This window comes from Myotis myotis, unplaced genomic scaffold (genome assembly GCF_014108235.1).
Source record: "Myotis myotis isolate mMyoMyo1 unplaced genomic scaffold, mMyoMyo1.p scaffold_m19_p_3, whole genome shotgun sequence".
Taxonomy (NCBI): Eukaryota; Metazoa; Chordata; class Mammalia; order Chiroptera; family Vespertilionidae; genus Myotis; species Myotis myotis.
In genome coordinates this window covers 59,412,025-59,438,770 of record NW_023416335.1, presented here as the reverse complement: position 1 = coordinate 59,438,770, position 26,746 = coordinate 59,412,025, and the positions used below count along the sequence as shown (strand labels likewise).

The following is a 26,746-nucleotide window of genomic DNA, read 5'->3' as shown; positions in this document are numbered from 1 at the left end:
ATAAATTTTGGAACACTTCAATTGATGTCTCTTAACTTTTCCTTCAAGTTTTGGTCAACTTTTCCACTTTGCGTTGTTTTCTGGATAAAATTCTCAGTATGAGTTTTCAATTCATATGTTCTTCTATTGAACTTTCTCAAAAAGTTTCAGTTGAGAAACTGAACTAGCCTACATTTATGTTTTTCCTTCATCTTTGACATCTATGTTCTGTCCATCAGATTTCCATTCATTCTGCCTCTATACAGGCCTGTAGGAATTCTCACCTGGCTTCCTAAATAGCCTCTTACCTTTATTCCCTTTATTTTCTCTATACTCAGTTCTTCATCCACAGATTTGAATGTTACTCCCTCTACTCTCAAATTTTCTGTGTATCCCTGTAGCCTTCAGTAAATATACACTCCTTAGCTTGGCATACAAGGCTTTTGATAACTAGATTCATGAATATCCTTGGAGCCTCATTTCCATTTCTTATAAACACCCTTTATTTCAACTAAACTAACCTATCTATTTGTATAATCTAGAATCTACCATGATACACTATGCTCTTTAATATTCCCAGGTCTTTGCATCTGTGCACTGCTCATGTGGTGAAATCATCAATGTGTATTAATCAAATGAATAAGTGAATAGAAAGAAATACACTGGACAATTTCTGGGTAAGACACGCAGCTAAAAAATAGTGCTTAAAGATTTCTTTTTAAATAAAATGCTTAATGTTTTTAATCTAGAAGTGTAAATTTTATTTAGTTTTGACAAAAGAATAAGAAAGCAAAAAATCAAAATAAATTGGTGCTCTAATCATGTTCATTTAAATAATAATCATGAAGAATTTTTGCCATTTAAATGATACAACAATAGGGAACAACATTCAATCCAATATAATAATAGAGGAATATGCAAATTAGCCAGGACGCTGTAACATCACGACCAATCTACAAGCTGCAGAGAGCTACAGGAGGGCGGGGCAGTGAGCTGTGAGCAGCAGAGAGCTACCAGCGGCGGTGGGCAGGGTGGCCAGCTGAGGCAAGCGGCAGCAAGCTACTCACAGGACTACTTGTATATTTATAAGTCAACTAATTTCATTTACTTTATAAAGTATAAAGTTTTCGGGTGGTATTTTTAAATATATATCTATATATATATATATATATATATATATATATATATATATATAGATATATATATATATTATATGAATATACTGTGTTTTTATTTATATCTATATAGCATCCTATCTAATAAAAGACAAAAAGGGTAATTAATTGTACCTCTGCTACGCTTCCCATAGGCTAATCAGGGTGATATGCAAATTAACTGCCAACAAAGATGGCGGCCGGCAGCCACGCAGCTGAAGCGAGCAGGAGGCTTGCTTGGTCCAGTGATGGAGGAAGTCAAGGTTCCCCGCCTGCCGTGGCCCGGCTCTGAGCTCCAAAAGCAACAAAGTTTCAATTATAGAAGCTAAACAAACCCCAGATACCTGTTTTCAGCTGGCCGCGGCCTCAGAGCTGGGAGCACCAGTGACAGCAACAATGTTTCAATTATTGAAGGTAAATAAATCCCAGAAAAAAAAGAAAAGAAAAAAAGGAGAGGCTGGGAGCTTCAGTCCCGGCCAGCCTGAAAATGGCCCTCAGCCTCTCACCCAGACTGGCCAGGCACGCCAGTGGGAACCCCCACCCTCAAGGGGGTGTGGCCAGCCTGAAAACAGCCATCAGCCCCTCATCCAGGCTGGCCAGGCACCCCAGTGGTGACCCCCACCCTGAAGGGGGTGTGACCAGCTGCAAACAGCCATCAGCCCCTCACCTAGGCTGGCCAGGCACCCAAGCGGGACCTCCACCCTGATCCAGGACACCCTTCAAGGCAAACCAGCCAGCCCCCACCCATGCACCAGGTCTCTATCGTATATAGTAAAAGGGTAATATGCAAACTGACCCTAACAGCAGAAAGACTGGGAATGACTGGTCACTATGACACACACTGACCACCAGGGGGCAGATGATCAATGCAGGAGCTGCCCTCTGGTGGTCAGTGTGCTCCCACATGGGGGAGCTCTGCTCAGCCACAAGTCCGGCTGATGGCTGCCAGTACAGCGGTGGTGGTGGGAGCCTCTCCTGCCTCCTCAGCAGCGCTAAGGATGTCCGACTGATGCTTAGGTCTGCTCCTCGCTGGCAAGTGGACATCCCCCGAGGGCTGCCGGGCTGCCAGAAGGATATCTGACTGCCATCTTAGGCCCAATCCCCCGGGGAGCAGGTCTAAGCCAGTAGGTGGTCATCCCCCGAGGGGTCCCAGACTGTGCCAGGGCACAGGCCGGGCTGAGTAACCCCCCCCCCCCCGAGTGCACAAATTTTTGTGCACTGGGCCTCTAGTGCATAAATAAGGTACAATACCAAGCTCTTCTCTGAGTACATTTTAACATACCCAGATATGAGATGGTCACTTCACCCTGCTCCTTAAAAATATGCAAGTCCTCTCTAAATGAACTACCCCCTGACTGAAAATAATATGGCTGATATTCCTTATATCTTCTCTGGAATAAGGTTTAGGATAAATAGTATTAACAAGTAGAGTCTGAGTCCTTGATAGGTTATGCTTGCTGTTAGTAAAAATGATTCTATTCTCAATAATAATCATAATTCTATTCTCAATGTTACTCATAATGAAAAATAGCTATAAACCATTCAATGACTTATTTAGACTTGTGAACTGAAAAGACTATAATATTTCACTTCAATCAGATCATATAAAATTACACTGCTAAAACTAGTTTAAGCCCTGGCCAGTGTTCTCAGTGGTTAGAGCATTGATTTGCATACCAAAAGGTCTTGGATTCTATTCTAGGTCAAGAGCAAATACCTAGGTTGCAGTCTCGATCCCAGTCCCCTCTCTCCGTCCCTTCTACTGTAAAAATCAATGGAAAAAAATTCCTTGGGTAAGGATATTTTTTAAAAAATTAAAAAACAAGTAAAAAAAACTAGTTTAAATTATAGTCAAAAGGGGGTTTACTTTTAAATATAAGAGGCTTATTATGGTGATTAACATAACACGTGATCACAATTGGTCAAAGAAGGAAAGAGACAGGCCTCTTAATAGTTGTCATCGTTGCAAAGTGGATGAGATAAAACACATCACTGGAGGTTGTACTACCTTGATTAGTGTCGATTACACCAATGGGCATACCAATGCCACTAAGCAGTGCCTTACCTGCAGTGCTCATTGGTTAAATATAAATGGATTTAGTTCTATTATAACCAAGGCTTGAAGAATGTGTTGGAAAATACTTGCTACCACCCATCATGATACCAATCAATTATGGACACCATCATAGAAGGTCCTTTACTCTTTGACAAACAATACAATAGTAAGGGAGCTATAAAAACAGAAAACATACTATATGAGACTGAAGAAAAACTGAAGTAAAAACTGGAAAATGTCAGATCTTACCATGAAGCTATTCTCTGCAACCACAAGCACACATTTATGGAATTTATTTTCCAATTTTGAAAAAGGCATTTCAGAACATCTGCTTATATCAGCTAAGATAATTCTAAAACTGTAATGTTATAATGATTATTAGCTATTGGCTAGTGCTGAGAATTTTATTGAACTCATTAATCTAAGAAAAATAAATGTAATTATAACAGTAATAATAAATGCTGGCTGTATTTTTGTTTTGTGGTTTTCCCTTTGTTTTTCAGAAAACAATCACCACCAGAATGAGGCAAGACTGAACCGATGTGTCTGTTGTATACGTCTGTCTAACCAATTCCGTGCTCAAGAGAGCTCCAGGCAGGGACCAGATATGTCTAAAAATGACACAGATGCCAATCTCTGAAATTCAGTGAACCACACTTTGACAAAATTTCCCTAAACCTAGAAATGTTAACCTACAGCTCGAGGCTGTTGTTTTTAATGCTGCGAGATAATGGAAAAATGAAAATACATAACATGGTACCATGAAGCTAATATTTAACAACATGAAACTGGTTTGTGCTATTCATATATGTGTGTATGATTTATATACAGGGTGGGGCAAAAGTAGCCTTATAGTTGTATGTGAAAGTTTATTCCTGTATTATTTATTGTATTATTTTCCATACTTTACCTCACCCTGTGTAGAGTAGATTTCATTTGTAACAAATTTTAACCTTCACAAAAAACTTAAATGATTTAAAAATACAATGTGTCTTATTGAGGGAATATGGAACTGGGCTATTTAATATTGACAAATTCTCTAGAAAACTAAGGCATATATTTTAAAGTAATAAGCCCAAGTTTAGCAAAATGGCATGAAAGTATTAAAAAGTTTTGATTTTATTCAAGTCTCTACCCGAATAAGCTGTGACCTTATAAGAAGTAGAATAAGTTACATGGGTCCTCATTTTCTTATATGTAAAAGACAGGCAGTAATACCCATACATTAAGTCTTACATATGTTAGATTTACAGATAATGTATGTAAAAAACAAAGGACATATAGGCATTCAATACAGGTTAATTATTGAAAAGATTCTTAATAAATACCTTCATAAGATTGATTACAGACTTTGTTGCTTACCTCAGATAGACTGAGCATAATTTACCCTTTCTGTCATTACTAATGGTCATGATTTCAAAAACAATTATTATGCTGTAATAAAGTATTATCTCCAAGGACTGAAGAACCGTTTAAGCCTATTTACTCCAATCTCAAAAGACCTTGCTGGGATTTTTCAAGTTGTTATTTTAATAATAATTTTGACACCTTCCTTGTTGGCTGTCACGTTTTTACCTCAGTGTATCTATGGATAAAGGCAGTTTCCTGATTTGGACAGGGAGTTGACATATAAGAACCTCAGGGGTTACGAGATTGGGGATACAAAAGTCAGATCTATTTTATTTTACTACAGAACATGAAATGCTACAAATTTTTGTGGCTATTGGGAAGACATAAAAAACATCTATTGAGAAAACATTTTAGGGGACCTGAGTAATAAAAATAAAAATTGAGAACTACTAGTATTCTTCTCATTTATTTGTCCTTGGTCATTTCTATGCACAGGTGTTAAATCATATGCACAAAGAATGTAAGAAGCATATTCCAACCAAGAGTTCAAGGCTTTCTCTTTCAGAGGAGGAACTCAGACCCTCTCCTACATGTAATTCAAGGTATATATGATGCATGCAATAGGTGTTTTATACCCTAGGCAATGTGTAAGTGCCCTATAGCCTACAATTCAGTAAAACTACACTATTCTTCATTCTTTATGAACCCTCCATGCTCTGCCCTCACTGTTTACTCTTTGCCTGGTCTGCAATACTTCTACCTACTCTGAGTAGCAAAGCCTTATGCTTCTTTAACTTTCACCTCAAATGCCACCTACTCTACCTTCATTGTAACAGATGGCTTCCTCCAGAATTTAATGCATGTTTTTTGGGGATTTACAACCTAGGTCTCTAGGAGGTTTCCTTTGTTTAAAAAGGTTCTGTGTTTACAGAGGGCTGATTTAAAACATCACCTCTGACAAAGGCCACCAGGAATGATTAGGGAGCCTTTGGTTTTAACACAGAAGAGACAAAAATACAATCACGAAACTGAGAATTCCTTCTAAACACACAAGATTTGAAACAATCAGACAAAGCAGTTTTAGATTTGTGCCTCGGTCTGCTTAATATACCTTTAAGATTTGAGATCTGTGGAAGGAAACCAAATCATCGTTTTATGGCTGCAACAAATGGGCCCACCACAGTAAATATGTCATTTTATTCTTCCTCACAAAGAGGTGTTCACTGCATAGTGCAAATAAAAGTAGCATTTTCCTTCTACTTAAGGTTCGTTAGATGAAATTTATGTTTTTTAAAATGCACTGCAAACATCAAAAACTGATTGCACCGTTATCAGCTTTTAAATCAAAACAGCTTGCTCTCTGGTAAAGACAGGAGATCTGGTCGATTTATTTCATAAAACTTTATGTACAAAGAGACAGTGTCTATGAACTTAATGGAGAGAATATAGAGTCTGGAGGGGTAATTTTTATTACAATTTATAGTGGGATTATCCATACTCCACAGTTTTCAGGTTTTATTGAGATTTTATAGTACCGATGCTGACACAGTTAACTGCAGTGGGGTAGGAGGTGTAATTTGTTTCAGCCTGACTGGGAAGTGAAATTGGCATTACTATTACATAAGAAACCTACCAAACACTATTCATTGTTTGGGTCCAATCAAAGGCATTATTTATCCTAGCTTCATGGTAAAATATTTTACCTGAGACTAAAGGAATAAATTAGAACTGACTATAATTTTCATACAGCAATATCTTTTCATTATGCCCATTTGGAAGCCATAAAAATAGTTTTCACCCACAGGGGTTCAATTCCAAAAACTATTAAAACCTAAATAAACACTTATTGTTTATTGTGTGCTAGACAATGGAAAAGGCAGTAAAGTAATGATACAGTTATTATTATAATTATATATAATATATATTAGATTGAGCCAAATAAGAGATTATATATATATATATATATATATATATATATATATATGTATATATATATATATATATAATAAATTAGTTTACAATTTGGAGTATACCTTTCTAGAAAAAAGAAAGGCCTTCCAGGAAAAGGAAAGTACATGATAAAGGTAGATTTGTCATTACGAAAATCCATGGAAATGGTGGCTGGGTCAGGAGATCTAATTGGTGATCGGTCCACTGTTAGACCTGTAGACTGTTTGAACGGTCGCTAAGATGTGCACTGATCAACAGGGGGCAGACACTCAATGTAGGGGCTGCCCCCTGGTGGTCAGTGCGCTCCCACAGCTGGAGCACCACTCAGCTGACTTATGGAAACCAGATGCCGGGCTCACAGCTAGTGAGTGTAGCTGTGGCAGTGGGAGCCTCTCCTGCCTCTGCAGCAGCACTACGAGTGGCGGCAGGCACAGCACGGCAGGATGAGTGGGAGCAGGAGCCACGCACCTGGCCCAGGCTCCTCCCTGACTGCCTGCCCCTTCCTGCATTACTACATCCCCCAAGGGGTCCCGAATTGCGAGAGGGTGCAGGTCAGGCTGAGGGACCCCAGCGGTGCACAAATCCATGCACTAGGCCTCCAGTATCTCCAGTATGTATGTGTGTGTGTGTGTGTGTGTATATATATATATATATATATATATATATATATATATATATGCTACATCAATTAATTCTTTGTTCATTCATCCCTTCATTCAATAAATAACTTATTGAGCATTTACTAGTGTTGGGCACAATGCAATGAAGAAACACTAGCTAATGAGGCTTGGATAGATTTGGGGAGACATCAACCTATTTTATCCTTGGAGCGAGGATTTATAACCTACACTACGTTACATAAGCAACCCCAGTTTTTGACAACAGAGGAGTCTATTCTTATTGTAGGTCACTCAAGTCCCACTAGGTTTTTCTCTCCCCAAGAAACCAAGAAACCCATATACCTGCCATGGGATTATCTTTCTAGTTCCACTCTGTTTCTACTGAACTTTTCCTAAGCCCCCAGCTATAGAAAAGGTGGTTCTCTGATGAATTCTCCAAGGGCTCTTCCTAGTTATCTGTTTCATCAAATTCTCCTATTTTCTGTCTTCCTGACTTCTTGCTATCCCAAGACATAGCTCTTCCTTTTTTTTATGTTTTTTTTTTCTATAGCATCAACAAAACTTGTTAATAGTTCACAAGCTGGCATTCTATGCTTCTATTTATCCAACAAAGATAATACATAGTTACAAAAACAAAACAAAACAAAACAAAGCACAGATACACAGAAGGTAGCATTTTAATTCAGAAGTCACATACAAATGTGCAGGATGGGAAGTGGGAGGAGTAGGCAGAAGTGATGCTTTTTCTTTCTAGCCCAAGTTAGTTAGCATTTTCTTTTTTAATATTTCATATAATAGAGCTCTAAAAACACAGAAAATAAGTTAGGTTTCAAGTTCAGGTTCAAGTTTTATTTACAAAGGGCATATTCATTGCACTCTCTGACAACCAACTTCAAGCTACCTGGAAAAATCCAGGAACAATCACAGAATAAATAATACATGGAGTTCTTCCTCTCTCAGTTCACATTGTTTTAAAATTCTACCCCTAGATGGCAGTAGAGAGACTGTAATTTTTAATATGTATCATTTAGTTCTATAATAATCACTTCTGAGATAGGAGATTTGGTTAGATGGGGAAAAGAAAGAAGAAATCAAGATTCAGCAGAAAAGGTAGAAGGTGGAGGGTGGAGGTTAGAGGGTGGAGGGAGATAGAGAAGGACAACTGGGAGGAGGAAGAAGACAGGGAAATGGAAGGAAGATGGAGAGTGACAGGGCAGAGAAAAGAAGGTGGAACAACCAAGAAGGGTACTTTGAGAAGGAGGTGTAGAAAAGAGGAGGCATGAATGGACCAAGAGGGCATTATGCTAAGTGAAATAAGTCAGAGAGAGAAAGACAAATACCATAGGATTTCACTTATGTGTGGAATCTAATGAACCAAATAAACAATATAGAAACAGACTCATAGATACAGAGAACAGACTGACAGTTGTCAGAGAGAAGAGGTTTGGGGGGCTGGGTGAAAACGGTGAAGGAATTAAGCAGTAGAAATTGTTAGTTACAAAACAGTGTCAGGAGTGCAAAGTGCAGCATAGGGAGTATGGTCAATAACATTGTGATAAATATGAATGGGGCAAGGTGGATACTTGAAGCAGCGGGGAGACCACTGTGAAGTGCACGGTTTTCTAACCACTTTGCTGTACATCTGAAACTAATTCAGAATAATACTGACCGTAAACTGTAATTGAAAAATAAAATTAGAAAAAGAGAGGATAGAAAAAAGAGGCGGAGTTAAAGGTCAGAGAACTACAGTACAGTCTCTTTCAAACTTTCTGGACAGGCGTCGTAGTAAGAAATATAAATCTCAATATGACTCAGCATACACACATACACACACACCCCCACTCTCACGGTACCTATCTGCATGTAGTATATAAATATGGTGCTGCACATAAGTTTCATAATACAATCTTATTTGGGAGATACTATCAGATATTTTTTAATCTACTTCATTCTCTTTAATTTCTTTCAAACTGTTGATTATGAGCTACTAAATTGATTTCAAGACTCACTAACAGAAAAATGACCCACAGGGCAAACAATATTGTTTTAGTGTCTTGTACACTAAAGTTGGCTTTTAAGAGGAGTGTTTTGGTGTGTTTTTTTAAATCATCATAGCTCATAGTAGTCGACATTCTTGGTCATATCATCAGCTGTAAAACATTTGTTGAATAAATGAACTAATTAATGGAAGAAAAAAGCAAATGAAGCCACCTGGTCATGAATAACATATAATTGGCCAATGATCAAAGTAGCATGTTGCCCACATAAAGGTGGCTGGAGGAAAAATAGAGTATGTGATTATTACCCTGTAAATTAGTAGCTGTTCTTTTATTTATTGGATAGACAAGTGTCAACTTGTTCTTTTCTAAAGACTACAAAGCAGAATACCAGTTAATCAAATTCTCCCTTAAAAATGGAAAATAAACATTAAAATTTTGTAATAAAAATGGGAAAATAAGCAGACAGAAAGAGCCGAGAGAACAGTAACAGTTTAGAACAGAAAAAAAAAAAAAGAGCTATTATTAAGGGAATAAGAAAAAATAGGGAACAGAAATCACAGCCAGAGAGTTGTAAATAATTAAAAAGCCAATAAAAATAGTGCTGGCAATGATTCTAAGACGAAGTTTCACTCTTGGATCTTATATTCTTGTTTTTTTTATTTGCTCCTTCCAGGTATTAGAAGTTATTGGGTAAAATGCCCATTTGCTAAATATAGGTGTGTGTACTTATCTCCAATACCCCGAAGTATGTATGTCCAATTATCATCAAAGTAATCCTATAAATACCTGTGATCTAATATTTAAAATAAGAATTTCCTTGTAGCATAACAGTACCGTTACTATTTCAAATTAGAGGCTTTATATTTGAATAGAACATTATTTCAGGAGAGAAAAAATATATTAATAATAAATGAAACTACAAAGGAAACAAAAGATATTATGTTCCAAAATCCAATATATAATGTTCAATGCCTTAAATATTATCAGAGAAAACTTTTCAGGTGTGGTAAAAATGAATATAGAGATCACTATATTAGAACACTTTATTAGTTACATATCTCATTTAAGTATGTATTTGTGTAAACATAAATTTTTTATTATAGGAGAAACTTGTCCTAACAAAATAAATTGGTGTGATAGGTTATCACTTTTTAACAGAGTGGACATAAAGTTCACTTTATTAACTTCCTGCTTTAGCTACTCTATTCAATAAATAGATTTGTCTCTTGTCTGTACCTTCATTTCCTTAAGTAATATCTACCTATGAATGAAATATCATCTCTCTCGTAATGTCGATCCTCTTTCATGGCCATCCTTTCCTTTTTGCTTTTGTACTTTTATTTACTCTTTAACTGTATGGGGAGGCGTGGGGGGGGGGGGGAAACCAATCAGATTCACTCCTGCACTTTTTACAGTTTCCACGGAGCTCACCTAGTGGTTTATCTTTTCTGCTAATTCTTTTAGAAAAATGCAATTTCTGTCTCCTCTCTGAGCCAGTTATTATTATCAAATTTTAGAACTAAACCAGTTTATGCCAAATGAAGCAGAAGAATCAATAGACTGAAGATATTTCAGATAGATAAGAGCATAAGAAGCCAGTTTTTTGGTGGTCTCTACTTAAATTCTTGTGCATGCTCAGAAGTAAAAAAAAAAAAAAGAAATACAGATAGGTTGTCCACTCCATGTTGAAAATCAGGTAAAAAAAAACAAATGATTACTGTGTCTATATAAAATAAAATTTTTCTCAACTCCTATTTAAAATTCAATTTTTCATCAATATTGGCTGACTGTCTTTCTCACTATTTAACAAGTTCCTGTCTTTGTCTTATAAGGATAGAGGTACACCCAAGTCCTACCAAAGTCTACTTTTAAAAAGAATAAACCAAAAAAAGTCAGCAATTCTCCAGTCCCACATCCCACTAAACAACATAAAAAAAAGAAATAACATAACTAGGTGGACAGTTGATAAAAATCAAATTCAGAATTAAAATATGAATCTATACCTAGTAGTTATCATACTTAAGCATAAGAATACATTTACCAAAGGAAGCTGAGGTAGTTCAATCACTCAAGAAGCAAAGACAACCGTGCACATAAGCACAGGTCAGCTGCCCTGGACTATTCTGGTCATATGGAGAGATGACACCAGGATCCCAGTGAATAGTGAACTAAAAGAGGACAGTCATGCGTAAGGTAGACAGAAGTAGCAAGTCAGTGACAAAGTGAATTGGGGTGTTCAATAAAACATCATTACCATCAAATGGGAAACCTAAGAGCAGAAGAAAACTGCTGAAACAAATTTAGACCTGAAATGGAGAGTTTCATGGGAGCAAAACTACAGTTGTATTCAATGGTCATGAGCTAACTCCAAGCAGCTTTGCAGCAATCACTACCATAACCATATTGCCTTTCATGAATATAAATGGCATAGGACTAAAACCATATGTGTGGCTCCTTCCTCTAGGCTGCTGAGCAATCTAACAGTCTGGAGGAAGAAAACGAGTGTATTACAGATTTGCTCATGGCCACATCCCTTTGAAACTCCTGAATGAATGCCATGAAAATAAGACTATATTTTTGGAGGATTCTTCATCACTTAATCTAAATATACTAAGGAAACAACATTCTTTTAAAGGAGATGACCAAAGCCATGCATGCCCAAGTGGGGTTGGTTTCCAGACAACAGTATCAATATGCTATTGTCAGATATCCTGGAAAAAATGTAATTTATACTCAAGGACCTAATCACATATAAGTTTTAAGTCAGAAATAATGCACTTATGACCATAAGTTATTTGTCCAGTATGACACCATACAATAAAAAGTCTTAATACAATCAATGTTTTTGTTTGCATTTCCATGGGCTTCTGGGGTTGCATTCCCATGAGAGGAAATGTGCTGCGTAGGCATCTGGAGCTGAGCTCATCCCTCCAGGTAACCTATTTGATTAGAGTCATGTGGACAGTCAGGTGATGGGTTTGGGTGGCTAAGGAGAAAGTAATAACGGGGAAAAAGGGAAAACAACAGATTATCTGCATAACCTAATAAAAAAGAATGGGATAGTGATCAGAATAAATTGGGCAACAGTGAAATACTCAGGTGGATGCACCAGACTTTTCAGTTCTGACTGTTTCAAAACCATCACTCAATCACTCCTTTGATCAAGTCTCATTTCTGGGCATCGAGGGAATAATACCTGTTCCTCCGGCTACGTGAAGACAGAACTAGCTCAGGTATGGTAGGGAAGATATAATTCCTTTTTTGTTTTGTTTTGTTTGCTCTTTAGTTGGATTTTCACAGACTATTATGGTATTGACCTTTAAGTATTTTGAATTTCCCAAATGTGGTATCTATTAATACTCAAATGTAAAAATGTCTTTAAATAACAAATATAAATTATTTGGGGTTAATTTTTTGTTTTTAATGAATTCTCTATATTCCACTAGGTCAGTGGTTGGCAAACTCATTAGTCAACAGAGCCAAATATCAACAGTAGAACGACTGAAATGTCTTTTGAGAACCAAATTTTTTAAACTTAAAGTATATAGGTAGGTACATTGTTATTAACTTAATTAGGGTACTCCTAAGCTGACATTTGCTAAAAACATCATCAAGCTGATTGAGGTATATTCGCTGAGGTCAACCCCTTCCAACTCTTCCAGTCACACTCGTCTTGTATACTTGTTTCAGACAGACGAGTGTGGATGGGAGAGTTGGAAGGGGTCGACCTCAGGGAACGTACCTCAAAACAATGTACCTCCCCGGCTCTGCGTATCCGGAGGCCCATCTGCGCCGCGTCTCCTGTCGTCCGACCAACCGACACCCCCCACTTCTTCTAATGCCACTTCTTCAAAATAGACTCCCCCAGGCCGATAACCAACTTCTGCGCATGGGCCATGAAGTTTCAATTGCACTGTACGTGCACACCCGCACGTGGTATTTTGTGGAAGAGCCACACTCAAGAGGCCAAAGAGCCGCGGTTTGCTGACCACTGCACTAGGTGATGAATGAGAAATGTTTGATCTCATAGATACAAGTTAAGTCTAGTATCAATCTTATAATTCTCAATAGAACCAAAATTTTACTGAATTTCTGTTGGATTTTCATTGTTTCTAGATTAGCTTCTGTCTTCACATTTTCTTTGATTTTCCTAAATATTTGTCAATCCAACAAAATTATTTTAGAATCTGTGCGAATTACTACAAGATGCAGCTTACTTCCACAGTACAAGCAACTAACGTGAAATTAAAGACTTTGCTTCTACAATTCTATCCTCTCTAGAATTAACCATTTTCACTTATCTACTGGATTATTCTTGACAGAATACAAATATGCTATACTATCCCCCTCTTTTTTTTTACTACCCCCCTCTTAAAATCTTTCCCTTGAGAGCTTAAAAGTCTCCCCAGCTATCATTCATTTCTCCACAACTCTTTCCAGCAAAACTACTCCAAAGAGCTGTCTAGACTTTCAGACTCCCCTCTCTCACCTCCCATCTGACACATTCACTTTAGTCAGTCTTTGTCCTGCCAGCCCACCCCACCCAGTGCTCAATTCTTAGTCCTTACTGTACTTGGTCCCATAGCAGCTTTTGATACAATCGATGGCTCCCTCCTTGAAACATTCTCTTCACTTGCATTCGCTTTAGCTCTCTTCCTCTTTCCTCACTAGCGGATCACAGAAAGGACAGGAGGGAGGACGGGAAACCCTAAACACTCCTACCCTTCCATTAAGACAAGAACAACTTTGCTTGTGATGTAAGACCCTCTATGTTTTCGGGTATTAAATATATGTAAAAGGTAATGAAAATCTGTGAAAACTACCAAACACTTCCCCAGGCTGGACTGAAATTCCTTTATGAGGTAAAAATAATAACCCCTTAGGGTCTAGTTTATAAATAACAAGTTTCAGGTTGCTTAGTAACAAAACTTGGGCCAGACCAGTCTACTGGTTGCTCCTTCTAGATCAGGGATGGCGAAGCTTTTGAGCTCGGCATGTCAGCATTTTGAAAAACCCTAACTTAACTCTGGTGCCGTGTCACATATAGAAATTTTTTGATATTTGCAACCATAGTAAAACAAAGATTTATATTTTTGACATTTGTTTTATATATTTAAATGCCATTTAACAAAGAAAAATCAACCAAAAAATGAGTTCACGTGTCACCTCTGAAGCCTTCCACTTCTCACTCTGAGGGGCTACTATTTCGTCCTTTTGGTATCAAGCAATAATAATAATAATAATAATAATAATAATAATAAAGAGTCTTCCTTGGGAGACCTTCTATGACATCCTCCCTCTTACAGCTCTAGTCTAAATTGTTGACTGTACCTTCCAGAACAGCATGCTGTTTTTCTTCTTATCACGTATTACATTTGAGGCCCAACTGAGATATGTTGGTACCCTGGGCTAGCTAACAACCTGCCATTCTTTAGATCAATATTCTTTAAATACTTAGCTGGGCTGAGGTGTGTCCTCATTTCATATCCTTTTGTTGTTAGTCAAGCATATCCATGTGGAAGTTTTACCCCACATTCCCAAACCCTAACCACACCTTCCGAGCAACACAGTAAAAACATTTCTCCCAACCATATATAGCACCCTCTGTGAAAATACTGTTGTCAAATACCACTTTCTCTATCTGCAATTATAATTAAACTCTGTCCTGGGAAAATCCATGGCTAGTCTACGTTTTCAACCAATTCTGTCTACAATTACCAGTTATTTGTATAATTTTCTATTTTATGTTGATATCTGCTAATAGACTATAAACATTCAGATAGAAAAGGCATCTGTTTTGTTCAACATTGTATCCCTGGTGCCAAAAAAATGCCTAATACATGATAGACGCTCAGTAAGTGCTTGAATAACAAATTATTCAACCCATAAGCTATATTATTTTAGACATGAATGTGTCTATCAAAAGTCCTTTGTATAATGTGACATAGAGAATTTACTTCTCTACCAGAGACCAGATATGTTATACCAACCTTAAAAATTATTAGCCAGTATAATCAGTGACATTTATTGGCGTTAGTTTTCTATTTTCATTATCAGCATTTTGAAAACTCAACTCCTTTGCCGTATTTTCTTTTGCTCATCCATACCAAATACACAAGTCCTAAGTGGGAATGGAAATAGGGGATCCCTGTATCTCTCAGGCATTTCATTGCTGGCCTAATGCCCAACTGCATATGTGCAAAATAAAGACTTAAGGAACTACCGAAATACCCTTTCCTTTATTCATTTTGGGAGGTAGGCAGACTTCCTCCACTGGACACTTTTACCATCATCTAGTTAATCAGTTAAACAATAAAAAACTTATAAAATACTGCAGCAATATTTGTAGAATGTGGCGATTATAAAAACTTAATATCAACTAATAAAAACAGAAAATATGGGGTGTTTCCAGACAATTTCTCGTCCTAAACTCTCATCCCTTATAATCTGTTGTAGTAAAAACTTTGAGAGGCATTTCTGTACCAACTTCTCGGGAGCACTTTTTCATTTTAAAATTCAGGAAGTTTTTATTTCCCCCAACTTCCTGTTTTTACAAAATAGAGAGAAACATTCTGAACATTGCTCTGTGTGTTTGAGAGGGGAGATAATAATTATAAATAACTGCACACATGTATGGGTGGCTGAGTAATGCTAGACATTTATACAGAAGCTCTTGCTTAATCTTTCTAAGAATCTTCAAGGATCGATCATGTTTTTAATCCCATTTTATCACTAAAGAAAAGAAAGATTAGTGAGACTAAACAACTTTCCTAAATCCAAAGCTGTAAAGGAGAGACCCAGAATTCTAACTCATGCCTTCTTGATTCCAAATCCCACGCACCTAATGCCCACATCACAGTCCAGTGTGTTTATGGCTATATATTCATTTTTTATATAAGAAAACTTTTGAGTAAACAACACTAAATATAACTAACAAATATACTCATGTAGAGAACAAATTACAGCCTGAGTTTTAATAAAGTTTTTCTGCAAAGATATATTTTCCAGAAAATTAAATTTTTGCATTTTGGCAATATGCTTTATAATTCACTTTAAATAAAAATACTCTCACCCGTAAAAAATGATAATGATAAATAAAAGAGATATCTTTTTTTTCCTTCATTAGTGCACCAAAATTATAAAGAAGTCATGAACAATGTTAAAATCAATCAATTTCAGAATAAAAGCAATATTTCCTTTAAGTGGTATCAGACAAAGAATGGATTCTATGTTCTATGGTATACATATACACACAGATCTATAATAATAAAAGTGTAATATGCTAAATAGACTGGACATCTTTCTGGAGGAAGCCAGGGCTGTGAAGGAAGCCCGGGTCCCATGTGCCTGCTGGTGACCAGAGGGAGGCCTGGATCCCAGGTACCGGAGGGAAGCCGGTGCCAGCAGCCAGGGGAAGGAAGGCCTACTCTTGCATGAATTTCATGCATCAGCCTCTAGTATAAAATAATGTAACATGCAAGATTATATTTTTGTCATTTTCTAATGCCTATTTCTTAAAAAATATATATAAAAATATCTATAATTACTGTGCTGTACACCTGAAACTAATACAAAATAATATTGACTGTAACTTTAATTTTCAAAAATAAAAACAACAGAAGGAATTGGACAGTTTTAATAGATATGGAATAAGTTGGGAGAAAATAAAGTCCAAAATACAATGTGGAAAAATCTATAATTATAAAAGACCAGAGGACTGGTGTACAAAATCCGTGCACTGTAGAGGAGGGTCTGTCAGCCTGGCCTGTGCCCTCTTGCAGTCTGGGACCCCTTGGGGGATGTCTAGGACCCCTCGCTCCTTACCACCCACCTGCTCGCTGCTCCTTAGCAGAGGCAGGAGAGGCTCCTGCCAACGCCGCTGCACTTGCCAGCCGTGAGCCTGGCTTCTGGATGAGCGGCGCTCCCCATGGGAAAGCACTGACCACCAGGGGGCAGCTCCTGAGTTGAGTGTCTGCACCCTGGTGGTTAGTGCACATCATAGCAACCGGTCATCCTGGTTGCTCCACCATAACAGTTGCTTAGGCTTTTATTATATGGACCAGTAGCCCTGCACACGAATCTGTGCGGCAGTAGGTCGCTGACGCCCTCCTGTAGCTCTCCGCCCACTGGCCCGCCCTCCTGTAGCTCCCCCTGCCCCCCCATAGCTTGTTGCCCTGCCCTCTCCTGTAGCTCTCTGCTTTCCGCTTGCTTGCTGCCCGGCCCCCTCCTGTAGCTCTCTGCTGCCCACTTATAGCCAGTAGGTCACTGCCGCCCTCCTGTAGCTCTCCGCTCCTTCCCTGCCCTCCTGTAGCTCCCCCCAAGCCCCCCTCATAGCTTGCTGCCCTGCCCCCTTCTACAGCTCTCCGCAGCCCACTTGTACCTGGCTGGCCCACCCTTCGCTGATCTGTGATCTGGTCGTGACACGCTTGGTCGTTACACCTCGCGTAATGGCTAATTAGCATATTCCTCTCTTATTATATAGGGTAATAAATACCTGATGTGTCATCAGTTATGTTATTTAAATCTATTAGCTCATTTTGTTCAAAAGTATAAGTAATATCAAAGAGGGTTCAGCTTAACTAAAATCCATAAAAAGGCTCCCTACTCACTCCTTTTCTTCTAGCTATTCATGAAGAGGATGGTGGAACTAGTTCCTGGCCTTTGCCCATAAAAGCACAAAAAGGAAATTGTCAGTAAGTATAGTATACTTCTCAAGATCGCAACCTAAAATCTCTGATTGCTATGAGTCATGAGATTTTTCACTTGGCAAAACTTGGAAGGTAAAATGTATTTCATGTGCTACGAAAAAAGTCATAGCACTACTCATGAACACTAATTTGCCAAAAGTGAATGCACAGCTCTGTAGTATATGTTTGCAAAAATTTCTCTAAGTACACAATCCAATGTTATTCCTACGCATTGAAGCTGGCCTTACATAACAGCCTAAATATCCAGGTTTACTAGCATTTATGAGAAGGCAATGTTTTATGTATTCATCAATCATCTTTTAATTATAGGCCAGTGATGGCGAACCTATGACACACGTGTCAGAGGTGACACGTGAACTCATTTTTTTGGTTGATTTTTCTTTGTTAAATGGCATTTAAATATATAAAACAAATATCAAAAATATAAATCTTTGTTTTACTATGGTTGGAAATATCAAAAATTTTCTATATGTGACACGGCACCAGAGTTAAGTTAGGGTTTTTCAAAATGCTGACATGCCGAGCTCAAAAGGTTCGCCATCACTGTTATAGGCCTCAATAGTAATATGGTATTCAAAGGAAAAATACAACATAAAGTCTTAATCCATCATTTCAAAGTTCTGAAGACAAAATATATACATTTTTATTCAGTTTAAAAGGGAATGAATCAATGATCATAGGCATTTTACATTTCTATAGAAGGGTTGCTTACTTTAGATTAATGGGAAGGGAAAAAGAAAAATCCCAAACATGATGCTGTTACAAGTTCCTTCTAATAAATTGTGGAAAAAAAGAACTTAGAAAAAGATAAATAACTTCATGCTCAGCTATAAACTATCATATATAGTTAACTTTATTATTATTATTATTATTATTATTATTATTATTATTATTAAAGTCATGTAGCAAAGTATCTTCCTGCCTTCTAAACCCCAGAGCGAATATTAATATTGCATGTTAAAATATTTCCATCATACTGAGCCATCTTGCTATTTAAAATAATAACTTAAGATATATATATAAAGATAAGAACTCAAGCTACATGATAATTTTGTAGCCAAACACCTAACTTTAAAATTCTTTTAATGGCCACTTAACAAGTTACTTAAAAGTGAATGATCAGATTTCAAGCATTACAACTTCATGGCATTTTAAATCATTGTCATCCAAGTAAGTTCCAATCTGAAAAACTGCAAGAAGAAACATCCTGATTCACTTTTTAAAAATTTCTCAATGGAAAATTTCTATGAGCGATTTATGCATTTATACTTATAAGCAGTTACTCTATAGATTGTCCTTTCCATCTGGGTATTTGCAGGTAACCGTTATTTTGCAAATTTAAAGATTTGAATTCTGACATTAAATGACTTGATACATAAAATATATAGTAAGTAACATTGAATTGTATACCTATGTAAACCTGAGTTTAGTTCTTGCTCTCAATGGCTCTGTGCTGGACACAGAACTCGTTTGGGTGTAGTGTATGAGATGTGATTTAGGGTCCGCTCACTGAATAAAAGAAGAGTTACCTCTAGTGCTGAAATAAATCGAGGCTTTACTTGTGTCCCTTACCTTTGCCATGACTTCTCCCATCCTCCAAAAGCGGCACTACAATAGTGTTGTTCACATTTCCAGGTGATCGCACGGCTGTGTAGACAACAGGCACCGACTGTACCACCACGGGGATGCGGTGAACGTGACTCAGTTTGTTAGACTGTAAATTCATGGGACTTGACGGTGGTACAGGATGGATAATGTGCAAAAACTGCTGGCCTCCTACACCAGATGCCGAGGCAACAAGGGGCCCTGGAGTTAATACTGTTGACGAAGATGATGCTGAAGATACTGATGTTATAACAGTTGGGGAGGAGGCTGGACGACTAGAAGACGATGAAGAGGTTGAAGTTGAAGAAGGTGAGGAGGCAGACGCTGTCATGGAAACTGGGGAGGATGAAACGGCTGTGGGGGATGTCCTGGCTTTGTTGATAGACAAGTCCACTGGCTCAGTTTGTGTTTGGAAGTGATCTACAGATAACGAGTCCTCCGGGGGCTCCCCTTTCACATTATTTAACAACAGAGGAACAGCTTCCATATCGGGGTAGTTGTGGACGTTTGGAGACTGTGGGGAGAAAAAGGGAACACACATTTATCTTTGTTGGTCACACATTTTAATAGATGCAAGATTTTTACTGGAATGATTATTAATGTTTCTCTTATGGCTATGAGACATTAATCTGTTCCCCAAATATTTCAAGGATTGCTCTGAGCCAATTGTGATTAAAGTTGAGAGTAGAAAAGTACCAGACAGAGTAACACAGGCCTCTGCTATAAAGACACTTCCATCCTGTTGGGAGAGACAGGCAGAGCCGTTAAAATCCAGTGAAATAAGTGTGTTATGGAGGAGGAAGGAGGACATAGGAACCTAATAGTGAATAGCATTTTATAGAAAATGTTCTAAAAGACAAGTTCAGTATGTAAAGCATTACCTACTTAAAACTATAAATACAACCTATTTAATTAAAAACATTCATTTTGTTGGTTTTACCCATTCTTCATTTATGAGTCTCAATTTCCTCAGTTATAAACTAATGGAATTCTGATTAGATAACCGTAAACATCATTCCAGCTCTAGGTTCCACAATTTTACCATTTAACGCTTATCCAACATTATCATAATCTGGAGGCATAGTGTTACCTGGCAACGATACTGGGAAAACTTTCATGTTTGCTGAAAAAGATACCGTACAATTCTCATGAGCATTAATACAAATCATTTCTAACAATCAGATTATAACTTAGTGATGACAACATTTTTTCTCGAAATAATTTACACAACTACTAGAATATACCTTTCAGAAAATAATCATTTCAGGGAAAACATTTTTCCTGGAAATTTTAAATGGTCTATGACTATCTTGTTTAACTTAAGATAATGATAATAATTTGACCAAATTCAATTTAATTCTTTTAATGTTTTTTTAAAATGTTTTTATTGATTTGGGAGAGAGGAAGGGAGGAAGGGATGGAGAGGAAGGGGGTGGGGGGGGAGAGAGAGTGAGAGAGAAAGAATGAGTCTCATGGATGTTAGAGAGAAACATCAATGGGCTGCCTTTCATATGTGCCCCAACCAGGGATCAAACATGTGCCTTGACCGGGAATCGAATCCGCAACCTTTCATTGTATGGGCTGACAACCAACTGACCCACCTGGCCACGGCTCATTCTTTTAAGTTTTAATGAGCAAATTTTAATAATAATAATAATAAAAGACTCCAAGATTTTACCCAGACTAATGGATGCAGCATTTTATTCCTGGGCATTAATATAATTTATATACTCAATTACTCATAAATTCAACAAGTATTTATTGGATGCCTACTTCCGAGGCCCATGATGGCTCAAGCGTTCACTTGGCACGTGTCAGCCTTAACGGAGAGTTCTTAGCTAACTTGACCAGGCTAATATAGACATTATTGTTCTATTATATGAAAACCAAAAACTCTTTTCCAGCTTCATTTTGGTATCAGAACAACAATGCCTAAAGATATATTAAATTGGTACATTTCATTGTAAAAGATTTTGGTTTGCTATTTCCCAAAATACTTGAACATACATTTACAGGAACAAAACACGTTTCTTAAAATTTCCCTTTATAGAATATAAATTATACCTCCATTCAGAACATATAATAGGCATTGGTGTAAGGGAATTTTATCTTGCAACAATGGTACCAGATCAACTAAAAAGGGGAAATGAATTGATGTTTTATTGTTGTTGGGGTTTTTTTGATTCTAAGATAACATGATTACTGACCTACAGAAAGATAAAATTAAAAAATATAAAAATGAATCACCCAAAATATTTCCTGCATGAAATTCTAAATAACAAGATTTCATTTATGTGCTGAAACTGAGAAATAAGTTTTAATCTTCTCAGACATTAAGAAACAAAACAAAATATGAACACCATAAACAACTACTTTTATAAAAAGCTGTTATCATTATCCAGTGTTCTAACTAGAACATTTTTTCAATTGGTTCCCAGCATTATCACCTAATTTCTTTGCAGGACATTATGTTTCTCATTAGTATGTTATAGCCACATAGAAATCCTGTTATTTTATGAAAGGTTGCTTTCATAAAACATCTCAAATGATTTATCATTATAATTATAAAATCTGTCATTAAGCCTATGTTATCAAATACTTTTGACTTCAGATATAGGCTTGATTAAATTTTCTCTTTGTACTGTATTAAGACACTAGAGGCCCAATGCACAAAATCCGTGCATGGCACAGGGGGGAGAGGGGGAGGCGGGAAGGGTCCCCTCAACTCAGCCTGCATCCTGTCCTATCTGGGACCCCTTGGGGGATCCAGCCTAAACCAGCAGTCAGACATCCCTCTCACAATCCTGGACTACTGGCTCCTAATCGCTCACCTGCCTACCTGCCTGATCGCCCCTAACTGCCCCCCCTGCTGGCCTGGTCGCCCCTAACTGCCCCCCCGCTGCCAGCCAGGTTACCCCCAACTGCCCCGCCCAGCAAGCCTGGTTGCTCCTAACTGACCCCCCGCCAACCTGGTCACCCCTTACTGCCCCCCCTACTGACCTGTTTTCCCCCAACTGTCCACCTCTGCTGGCCTGGTTGCCTCTAACTACCCCCCTGCCAGCTGGGTCACACCTCACTGCCCCCCCGCCAGCCTAATCACCCCTACTGCCCCCCCCCCCACTGGCCTGGTCGCCCCCAACTGGACCCCTCTGCCAGACTGGTTACCCCTAACTGCCCTCCCCTGCTGGACTGGTTGCCCCCAACTGTCTCCCCCTGCTGGCCTAGTCGCTCCTCATGCCCCCCCCCCCCAGGCCTGGTCACCCCACACAGCCTGCTGTTCAGTCGTTTGGTTGTCCCTCATTAACCCCCCTGCCGGCCTGGTCACCCCACACAGCCTGTTGTTCAGTCGTTTGGTCATCCCTCATTAACCCCCCTGCCAGCCTGGTCATAGGCAGCCATCTTGTGAGGGTGTGAGGGTGAATTTGCATATTACCTCTTTATTATATAGGATATTCAAAATTCTAATTTTGGAAATAGTGACCACTTCCATCACACATTATTCTCCTCAAGTATCTACTTACACACAAGCTTCCTACATAGGTTTACAAACCAAGGGCTGGGATGTAATTCACCATTATAGAAACATTTCATAAAGTAAACAGAAGACTACTTTAGCAAATTATGGCGATACAGAAGGTGATACATACAGAGCTTCTTTGTAAAGAGATGGCTCCTAAGGCATCAAGCTTCCCTGAGCTTTGTAACTGGCTTAGAATTCCCCAGATTATGAATAGGAGTCCATCCTTTGAAGGTAGCTGCTTAGTCCCTCAACAGGAAAAATATTTACTCTTAAAGCTGTTTTACAACACCAGAAGAGTGTTTCTCTTATAATTCTGTTGTATATATTAGAAAGCTATGAAAACTGTACATTAATAACCCACAGGAGCTTTCAAAAACTTGAGCACTACATAGCTTTTGCATGAGCTTACACCAAAATGTATACAAAATGCTCATAAAAATTAGGAAGAGTACAGCAAACCTTTGAACTACAGATTATCTTATGTGGAACCTTAGACACATTGTGCATGAATATATAAGCATGAACATCAATAGGCACAGGCTGGCTCCTTTTACGTATGTAGCAATTGAAATGCAGCCAGCACGTCCAAAAATAACGCCTCATCAGCAGAAAGAGGACAAAATCCTTATTGTACCGTTCATCTATTTACAGTGTTGACATAATGTCATATCCTCACAGTCCATACTAATCGCTTCTACAGTGAAAACGTGAAAGACAAATCAACCCACAATTCCAGGTTTGGGCTGCACGTACACATACATAACGCCAGCAATACTGCAGAACTGTCGTTTCAAAACAGCTATGGCATACTCTTGCTCTTCCTTTTAGGAAAACGACCTGAGTGAGTTGATCCTCCAATCAGTATTAGGAATTCATTTCTTCAGAAAGTGGAACACTGAAATGGACTGGTTCTGAGGTTTGAATCCATGAATATGTAGCTACAGTGAGGTGACGGGGAACACAGGAGACAACCAAGAGAGAATGAAAGCTGAGAGAAACCAAGGGAAAACACCGAAAGGGAAATACATAGAACTTCCCTTTAACAGTTAGATAAAAGAACTATACATATTTGAGAAAGCGAGAAAAGTTATGGGTATGTTATCAGAAAACTAAGGGGTAGAGACACAGAAAAGACCAAAAAATAATAAGAAAAGTTGTAAGCTATAGCACAATGAGGAAGAGAAACTTCTGTAAAAAGAACAAATAAAGGATCCCATCCTAAAATTTTCCCTTTGTTATTAACTGGGCAATTCTTGATACAAGACTGATGAACTAGTGTCAACTAAATTTTGTTGCTTTTGCTGTTTGTTTTAAAGCTCATGAAGAGTTTTGCCTGGGAATAGTAACTTTAGCTGAGTTTTCACTGTTCATCACCCTGGTATGAAGGACATGATTCAACACTAAATTCAATATTATCTGGAAAAAACCCACACCTTTAAAGACACTAAGATTGTAAGAAAAGACTGGAATTTTGTCAAAGAGAATGAGAGTAATTTCATTTTTCAAAATATTATATATCACTTAAAAGGGTCTACAAGTAATTTTTTAAATAATGTGTCAAGAAATAATTGTGTAAATACACACAAAAGTGCATCAAGATAAACATAACAATAGACTTCATAAAAACATGTACATGAAAACCTAAAGATAAATAGAAACAAGATTATTTTGTCACATTATTACTTTCTCCAAAAGTCTTAAAGCCCCTTTTACTCACAAAATAAATCCTATCTAATAAAAGAGAAACATGGTAATTAGCATACAACAGCTACCCTTCCCATTGGCTAATCAGCGAGATATGCAAATTAACTGCCAGCCAAGATGGCGACCGGCAGCCAGGCAGCTTGAAACTAACATGAGGCTTGCTTGCTTCAGTGACGGAGGAAACCAACGTTCCCCGCCTGCCTTGCCGGCCTCAGAGCTTGCAGTTTGAAAAATAGTTACAAATATAGAAGCTAAACAAAACCCCAGAAACCAGCTTTCAGCGAGCTGGGATCTCAGAGCTCGAGTTATACATTGTTTCAATTATAGAACCTAAGCAAACCAGATACTGCTTTCAGCAGCTGAAGCCTCAGAGCTGGAGCCAGGCTAAAGCTGGCCCAGAATAAAAAAGAAAAAAAAAGAAAAAAAGGAGCAGTTGGGAGCTTCAGTCCCAGCCTGAAAACAGCCCTCAGCTCCTCACCCAGACTGGCCAGGCACCCCAGTGGGGACCCCCACCCTGAAGGGTGTGTGACCAGCTGCAAACAGCCATCATCCCCTCATCCAGGCTGGCCAGGCACCCCAGTGGGGACCCCCACCCCAATCCAGGACACCCTTCAGGGCAAACCAGCCAGCCCCACCCATGCACCAGGCCTCTATTCTATATAGTAAAAGGGTAATATGCCTTCCAGCACCGGGATCAGCGGAGCCGCGAGGCCTCCCAGCACTGGGATCAGCGGAGCCAAGAGGCCTCCCGGCACCGGAATCACCATGACAGGGGGCAGCGCCCAAACCCCCTGATCGCCCTGCGGCTCTGTGTGTGACAGGGGGCGGGGCCACAACCTCCCTATCGGCCCTGCTCTGTTCCTGATAGGGGAAGGCGCCCCAACCCCCTGATCGGCCCTGCTCTGTGCCTGATAGGGGGGAGCTCCCCAACCCCCTGATCGCCCTGCGGCTCTGTGTGTGACAGGGTGCGGCACCCCAACCCCCCCCACCCCACGGGCCCTGCTCTGTGCATGACGGGGGGGAGCTCCCCTACCCCCTGATGGGCCCTGCTCTGTGCGTGACAGGGGGTGGTGCCGCAACCTCCCCATCGACCCTGCCTGGAGTGTGACAGGGGGCGGTGCCCCAACCCCCCAGTCAGCCCTACCCTGAGCATGACTGAGGGTGGCATCGCAACCTCCCAATCTGCCCTGCTCTGTGCATGACAGGGGGCGGCGCCCCAACTCCCCAATTGGCCCTGCTCTGAGCCCGACCAGGGTCTGCACCTAGGGATTGGGCCTGCCCTCTCCCACCTGGGAGCAGGCCTAAGTCTGCAGGTCGTTATCTCCTGAGGGGTCCCAGACTGCGAGAGGGCACAGGCCGGGCTGAGGAACCCCCCCCCCCCCCGAGTGCACAAATTTTTGTGCACCGGGCCTCTAGTATTATACATAATATTCTGTGAATATATTCCTCTCAGTGATCTGGAGATTTCGTGTGAGTTTTTCTAATCACATAGTCATTTTCCTGAACAAACATTAAACTATAGCTTCACCTCTTGGCATTTTGCTGAGTGAATGTAAAAGTGAATCTAAAAACCTCCTATGTGTTAGTACCCAGAGTAGTGGATGTGTTTCCTATAGTCATCCATTAGTATCAGTTGAATAAAAAGCATTTTTTACTCTAGTCATTTATTTTAATCACATGGAGATCTTAAAAAAAAAAAAAAAAAAAGGAATGTCTGAACGCCTCCCTATCTTTGGAAAGCCCTGCAGAGATTATGGGTAGTCATGGTTGAGGGCCACTTAGACAATATTCTGCTAAGTGTTACCCAAGATTTAGAAGCTTGTTTTTAAATTAATGGCACCAGGGATTTTTAGAGAAGTGGCGTAAGTATGTACACACACACACTCACACACACACACAAACAGGATGTCTCCAACTATCTAACAATTCATCTGTTCATCTCTTCCGCCAGCCAGTATTTAAATAAATGCTTAAAGTTACCCTTACAAATTCTGAGATATAATTTCATGGCAGTTTTTAGAAAATATTGTAAAGTGGTTTGCCTAACGTTACATAGCTCCTGGCTTGAATCTTTGTCTTATAAGCCTGTCGTGTGGTTAT

General features: G+C 38.9%; 1 protein-coding gene across 14 annotated transcripts in view; it reads right to left on the bottom strand.

The window, feature by feature from the left end:
- Nucleotides 1-26,746, bottom strand: part of KLF12 (Kruppel like factor 12) — a 446,590-nt gene that overhangs the window by 131,209 nt on the left and 288,635 nt on the right. For all 14 annotated transcript variants that reach the window (XM_036302000.1, XM_036302007.1, XM_036302009.1 and 11 more), the window contains one exon: nt 19,390-19,936. In XM_036302000.1, coding sequence (XP_036157893.1) covers nt 19,390-19,936 — 547 coding nt within the window. The remainder of the gene's footprint in view (nt 1-19,389; nt 19,937-26,746) is intronic.